The sequence below is a fragment of the Hemibagrus wyckioides genome, linkage group LG13, assembly GCF_019097595.1.
Source record: "Hemibagrus wyckioides isolate EC202008001 linkage group LG13, SWU_Hwy_1.0, whole genome shotgun sequence".
NCBI lineage: Eukaryota > Metazoa > Chordata > Actinopteri > Siluriformes > Bagridae > Hemibagrus > Hemibagrus wyckioides.
The window spans coordinates 3,099,566-3,107,500 of NC_080722.1; the positions used below are offsets into that span (position 1 = coordinate 3,099,566).

The 7,935-nt window shown below is 39.3% G+C and overlaps 1 protein-coding gene across 2 annotated transcripts in view; it reads left to right on the forward strand.

Annotated features, from left to right (window-relative positions):
- Positions 1–5,512: 5,512 nt before the first annotated feature.
- Positions 5,513–7,935, forward strand: part of odad2 (outer dynein arm docking complex subunit 2) — an 88,337-nt gene continuing 85,914 nt past the window's right edge. For both annotated transcript variants that reach the window (XM_058405614.1, XM_058405612.1), the window contains exons 1-2: positions 5,513–5,648; positions 6,538–6,781. In XM_058405614.1, the coding sequence (XP_058261597.1) occupies positions 6,555–6,781 (227 nt within the window). In that variant the 5' untranslated portion in view covers positions 5,513–5,648; positions 6,538–6,554. The remainder of the gene's footprint in view (positions 5,649–6,537; positions 6,782–7,935) is intronic.

The window sequence follows — 7,935 nt, forward strand, 5'->3', positions numbered from 1 at the left end:
TATATATAATAGAGATTCTGGTGCAGCTCGTATTTTATCTGGTTCTCGCCGACCGAACCCCAGAACCAACAGCTCACTTGACTTTGGATAAATAAAGGCTGCACGCTCTTAATTTTAAAAAAATGTTATATATAAAATAAAAGAGACGATGTGTTTATAATAATTTATAGCAAATGCACAGTATTTCAGTCAAAGTCATGAATCTGGTCCGGATGATTTTATAGCCCGTTATTGGAGAACAGCGCTAAAGCTAGTCTACGACAAACAGCTAGCGGAAATAATACCAACAGGAGTAATAACTCGTGCTAAATATGTGCTCCACAACTTCCTTGCTCTATATCGCTGCATTCCATTTAATCCGGAAGTAGTAGGAAGACTGATCCTGAGGTAGGAAAAATACAGACACCTCTAGTAAAGAGTGTGTTTTGTTAGCTACAAGCTAAGCAGCTAACATGAGGTTATGGTGTAATAGGTTTCTGTGTAGACTCTGTGCAGTCTGTGTTACATGAGGATTGAATCTGTGGTTGATTAAATCTGAAGTAAATACTGAATCTCATCTAAAGTACTGAAGTGATGCTAGAATTTCCCGTTCATGCTTTGAGCGGCCATTTTGATTTAAAGTCAGCTCCGGGAATGAGGGGATGAACTTTATTTTTCTTTGGTTTCTCCTGTTCATAAAGTCAAAAATATATTCGATTGAAGCACTACTATAAATGGATTTGTAACAGATTTAGCACATCCCTGATTAGCAGCATTAGAAACACTAGTTCAGTAGTTAGTTTAGCTAGAATGTAGTAACTCAGTTATTTTTTTTGTAGCTATTAACATGCATTTAAAACAGCTAGGAAGTTTTGTTTTCTTCTAAACTAGCTGACATTAAGCTAATTATTACATTATAGAATCCAGTAACTATATCTCTCAAACTAGCAAAGAATAAGCTAATTATTATATCATGTAAACCGCTAGTTACCTAGAGTTAGCCTAGAGTTACTAGCAAGCTGGATAACATGACGCTAATTATTTTACTATGAAACCAGTACCCAAGGTTGCTATCTAGCTAGCTAGGAATAAGATAATTATTATGACATGTACTCTAGTAGCTTAGGAGGGATAACCTGGATAACATGAAGCTAATTATTTTACTATGGAAACACGTAGCCAAGGTTGCTAGCTAGCTAGCTAGGAATAAGCTAATTATTAGAACGTGTGCTATAGTAGCATAGGGGATATGCAAACTTAATCTAAAGTAACTAGCAAGCTGGACAGCATGACGCTAATTATTTTACTATGTAAAGCAGCAGCTAAGGTTGCTAGATAGCTAGCCAAGAATAAGCTAATTATTAAAACGTGCACTATAGTAGTATATAAGATACGTAGAGTTAATTTAAAGTTATTAGCAAGCTAGATAACATGAAGCAAATTATTTTACTATGAAATCAGTACCCAAGTTTGCTATCCAGCTATCTAAGGATAAGCTAATTATTATAATGTGTACTCCAGTAGCATACATGTGTTAGCTATGATTCGGGTATCATGTTCGCTAGTACTCTAGTTAACATTTGGCTAATTATTATATAATCAAAAGCATTAATCGGACGGGAACTCGTCACTGGTCAGGGAGTAAACTTTGGGGCAATATATATATATATATATATATATATAATAAAAAAATACATAGGGTATATATATAATAAAAAATACATAGGGTCGTATGCGAGCTGAAAGAGTCGACTCCTATTGGTGAGCCGAATCAAATGAATCGACTCACTGATCAGTTTCGTTTCTAAACCTCCGGTTTAAATAAAGACACGAAAGTGACCGGTGCTGCTTTATCTGCTCTCTTTATACATTTAGAAATATATATATATATATATATATATATATATATATATATATATATATATATATATATAGGAGTCGACTCTTTCAGCTCGCATACGACCCTATGTATTTTTTTTCCGCTAAAACGGAGAAAGTTTTTACCATTTCGATCAGCCATTGCTCTTCTTTGTCTAGCTCTGACTGAAACCGTCACATGAATAATCATTTAGTGACATTTTCAACCTTTTTTTAATGTTTTTTCCCCCCTCCACATATTACTCATATGGTCACATGTGGAAAAACTTGTCATCGCATCTGAAATGTGTGTGTGTGTGTGTGTGATTTTTCCATAAGGAGGGAATCAATATTATTTTTAACTGATAAATGGGAAAAACTGAAAAGGTCTCTCGGTTCAACTACAGTGAGTTAAGTGAAACCGTTAGGACAGAAACGTAAATATTAAACATTTTCTTATAATCACATTTCCATTTTAACGACCTCCATGTTGAGAATGCGGTCGTCTTTAACCCCTGATCGAGAGAGAGAGACAGCTGAAAGAGATCATGAGCTTGTCCGGTATCTTGTTCATGGCGAGTAAATCTTGCGCCGTCTGTCTCGTAAGCGTGTGTGCGGAGGAACATGGAGGAACATGCAGACCTCTGCAGATGTAAGTCCCTATTAAAGACAGACATGTCCAGGACCTCATGTCTCCCTGTGCATTAAACCGTCTCTCACACACACACACTCCGTTTCTGCGTTTTAACGAGAGTGTGACGAGCCTCGCAGATGTTCGTTACGATCGATCGTCATCGGTTTTGCCTAAGGCACTTCTTTTTTCCCTCTTCATCACTCCCCACGTGTTTCCCTTCCCGGTTAATGGGCTGTTTGGAGACGAGGATGGACGCGATCACGGCCTTTTTGTGCTTTATCGCAGAGTGGGTGTGTTGTAAATCTTCCACAGCGAGCTTGCACCATCAGCCTCATCCTTTCCAGACTCTTGGTTCGGTCGTTTGTTTGTTGAACGGAGAGTAGGAGGCGGTGATGGAGGAGGGAGAAGAGCGAGCAGGTGCTTCTGACCACAGCCTGCTTGTGTTTACACTCTGGTGGAGGAAACTCTGGTGAACCGGATCATGGTGCTTAAACATCTAAATCCTGACAGTTAGTGCTGCAAATGAGAGCACATGGCACTCTGTAGAGCTCTGGGTTTTTATTCCTGCTTTCTGACTTCAGTGTCTTACATAATTGAGGGTTCAAATGTTTGTCAAGCATTAACACATTTATCAAGAAGAGAATGTCTTGTATCATGAAATCTTCTTTAAGGTGCATTATCACAGAACTTAAGCACCACTCTTACACCTTCTGAGGTCACGTTTTCACTGCTTATCCCTAAAGACTGAGAAAAAAAATTTCTCAGTGAAACATGCTGGTGGTAGTGTCACTATTCAGTTTAAAAACAATCCTTGTAATGGTGTAGAGAATTTTTCCTTGGTATCAATTAGGCTAAGATTAATTGCTGTTCAAATCTTACAACCTATACTACTATATATAGGCGATAACAGTGTTTTTTCACTATTTACTGTATATTCCAGATGCATCTTTTTTTATAGTGACTTAGGATGCCTTAACAGAATGAACTGAGGAGCAAGAAGCCTTTATTATCACGACACATACATTACAGCACAGTGGAATTCTTTTCTTCGCATATCCCAGTTGAGGAAGTTGGGGTCAGAGCGCAGGGGCAGCTATGATACAGTGCCCCTGGAGCAGAGAGGGTCAATTGCCCAGCAGTGGAGCTTGGTGGCGCTGGGGCTTGAACCCCGATCCTCAGATCAACAATCCAGAGCCTTAACCACTTGAAACACCATTGCCTCTAATTACCCTGACTTAATGATGACGAGGAAAGCAAACCTGTCTAGCTATAAACTGCCCTCAGCTGAACGTACATAAAGGTTTTGTGCAGTGCTTTATGGGTAATGAACCAGACCGCTCCTCTTCTTTTTTCTGTGTGGTGTGTTGGATGGAAAGGGAAAGCGAGCGTTTGTCTGTAAATTGTTGAATGGAGGGTGAAGAGTGACGAGCTCCAGCCTCGGCATCAGTCAGTCGTTTTATTGGCTTTGACGGTATCTTTTGCTGGCGCTCTTTTCCACACCGCCATCTTTCCAAACAGCTCGACTCGGGCCAGAAAGCTGCCATACAATAAGATCAACACGACTGATTTACACACCGCTCGCTCAGCCGGGGATAAAAGAGTGGGGTTTTGCAAAGTCGAATGAAAACATGTCTGGACTATGAGTGTAAATCAAAGTCTGGGCACACACACACACACACACACACACACACAGACTTGCTGTTCGGTGAACATTTGCATCATTAGCTGTACGCCTGCATTAACCACCGCTGTGGCTTTGGGGTCTGAAATCGAGCAGTATGACTCAGGAAACCGAGTGCAGAAATGCTGAAGACCAGATCAAAGCCTTATCCTACTGCTTATTTTCTTTCTTTCCTCTATCTGAAAGGGAAAAACAGCTCCTTTCCCTCTAATTACACGGCCTTGTCTAGGGCTCCGTTTATCTGGGATGGATTTGGTGGTACCTGTATTTCATCTCGTTGGACAGTTTTGATTAAGTGAATATAAAACATCTTTTCTTCCCTGATGAAATAATGCGTCACTGACTTTGCGAAGTGCTCAGGGTTCCTGCGCAAATACTTTTCTCTTCACAGCAGTTATATAATCATCAAAACAACTGATTTCACTTCCTGCCCTAATGAAGAAAGCCCTGTGCGCTGAAACGAGAAACTTTTACAAAACAAATGCAAAACTAAATCTACACATCGCTCACCGGTCTTCTTTTCTTCAGATCTGTTTTTTAGAGTGTTTTATGGCTTTATCTTGACCACACAGCTTTTTCCCCGAGCACAACGTAGCGTCCTGAATGAAATAAACTTATTTGTGAGAATCTAGACAGTCTCGGTCTGAACGTGAAGGTGTTTCTGTTCAGCAAATGTGTGTCCAACCAAACCTGGTGTGTTTGGTGAGAGGAAGTTTATAGAGGCTCTAAAGCTGTGGTTCTGTGGAAACACAATCCCAGAAACAACACTTGCAGATTTTTAATGCTTTCATTTATAGAGCTGAGAGTTAAATTGTGAATTTGTTGCTTTGAATGATGTAAACGATGTAAATGAAGATACAGTCATGGCCTTAAAGCTGATATACAAATTTAGGGAAAAACTATTAAGAATACATTCGTAAAGGAACAGCACTGTAATATAATATATTGTATTATAATATAATTATAATAATAATAATAATAATAATAATAATTTTGTTTAAAAAATGTGTTTAAAAATGTTAAATTTTTATTATTTTATTAAATAGATAAATATATTAGTTCTTATTTTAGGCATGTAATACACAAAATTAATATTATTGTTAATATATTCTAATTTATTATTATTATTATTATTATTATTATTATTATTATTATTTCAGCACTATTACTGTGCAAAAAAAACAACAACCGTTTTCCCATGAGTACCAAAAGCATTAAAAAGATCTTATTTACCTCATAGTTGTTTGATAAATAATAAAAAATATTTACATGATCCCAACGTTCAGTACTGAAGGCAGGAATAAATTCTACAACGCGTTTCGAAACGAAACCTTTTTGTCCCTTTTCGGGTGTAAGGTTGCTTGGCTGTCTCCTATCAACTGCAGTGCGCGTGGACTCGTCACCATAGTAACCGATAAGGACGTAGCGCTCCGCTCGAGCGGCTGAAAGAACAAATTTGTGAAGTTTTGCTGCGTTTAGGACGCGTGTTTTATCCGGGTAAGTCACACAAGAGTGAAAATAGACATTTTTATTCTCTAACCGCTATTTAAAAAGTGCCTTGATGAGTTATTCCAGTTGATTAGCTAGTGTATAATGGCATTAACGTATACGTTAATCAGCGACGCCATTATAGTCATTTTTTATATTAGCAAGGCGAATTTATTTGGATTTATTTGAGGGGGCGTCTGATTCATTCATTTAAAAGTAATTAAGTTTTAAACGCCACAAAGAAAGCAAAAGCTTTCGTATTTAAACGAGATTTTTATATTAATATAAGATGTCTTTAAGATGTACTTCTTTAAAAGTGCACGAAAGCCGCTTGTAAATTCCACGTCCAAACCCCCCTACAACGGGCCGTACCATTTTCTAAAGATTAATCTTAATGATATTGAACTTTGTGAACAGAACTTTGTGGCTCAAACGAGACGGAACTACTAACTAGTGTTTAATCATCTCTAAAAGCAAATGAACGCGTATACAGCACTCTCTTGCTATCCATGCTGTGCATTTTAATAAATTATTGCGAGCCTAGAAGTTGCAGGATGGAGCGACTTTGATCTGTGACGTATTGAAGGAAAACTCCGCCCTCAAAAACACACTGGATATATTTATACTGAAATAGCTGTCACACACACACACAGTCACAATCTCACACACACAATCACGAACACACTGCCCCCCCCCACACACACACACTCACCCACAAAAACACACATACACACAAACACACACAACCCCTCCACCACACACACCCACACACAATCAAACACATACACACAATCACAGTCGCACACAAACACATACACGCAATCCCCCCACACACAATCTCACACACACATGATCATTGAAATGCCAGCTAATCATAGTGGGGGTTTTTTCTACACAGAGTTTCCCACTGTGACCATGGGCGTGGCTCTCACACGAGCACTTCAGTGGAGCAGACCTGACCACACAGGTTCCTCCAAGCTGGTGGACACACCACTGAACGAGGCTTTACTGAAACACATCGTCCGCTTCGTGGAGCAGTTTAACACCAAACATCCACAGGATGCCACGCTGCCATTCACTGAGCCTCTGCAGTGGAGGACCTCACTACAACCTGCTGACTTCCTCTCCCAATACAACATCAGGTACATTAACACCCGGAGTCCAGCATTTTCAAAAGTATTGGCACCCTACATCCATTTTCTATACCCGCTTTATTCCTGAAAAATCACGGGGATCTGCCTATTTCAACACACATTGGGTGAAAGGCAGGGGTACACCCTGGACAGGTCACCAGTCCATCACAAGGCCACACAACCACACACACTCACTCCTATAGGCAATTTAGAATTAATATACAACCTAGTGTACATGTTTTTGGACTGGGGGAGAAATCCGGAGTAAACCCACAGAGAACATGCAAATTCCACACAGAAAGGCCAGGGATTCGAAGCCAGGACCTTCTTGTTGTGAGGCAACAGTGCTAACCACTAAGCCACCATGCTGCCCTGGCACCCTACATGCCATGCTTCATTCATCTGGTGCTGCACTTACTAACTAAAGATACAAGACTTTTTTAAAAATTATTAGATACAATAAAACAATAACAAATAATAAAAGAGCAAAGTTTAACAGTTGTGCAGAAAATATTCTTTCTTTGCTTTAGAGTTAAGAATAAAACCTACAAATTTTACTCGTAAAATTCAAAGCAGCAAAATATAATATTAGTGCCACATTTTGTACAGAACAAAAATAATATTATTATCTTGTGCATGACATTAAACACAGTATTATGGCTTCTGTTTGTTGCTAAGAAAGTGGAAACATTTCTAGTACACACACACACACACACACACACACTAATATGGTTATGAATACATCAGAAGGACATTCCCTACCTCCTCTCTCTCTCTCATAAAACCTTCTGTATCCACCACAGGATCCTAGAAGAGTGAGCCTCAGAGAGCAGATGCTCTTTTACGTAATTTGTTAAGAAATGTGTGCTTCAGGGAGTCACTGAAACACCGCCACTAATCCAGAATGTTCTGTGATTTTTTCCCTGGTGGTCTACACGTGCCCTCAAGTGCAGCAGTAACACAATATCAGCCACACATCTACACTGATCAGGCAAAACATTATGACCACCTGCCTAATATTGTGTCAGTCTCCATTTTGCTGACCCGTCCTGCACTGTGTATTCTGACACCTTTCTATCAGAACCAGCATTATCTTCTTCAGCATTTTGAGCAACAGTAGCTCGTCTGTTGGATCGGATCACACGGGCCAGCCTTCTCTCCCC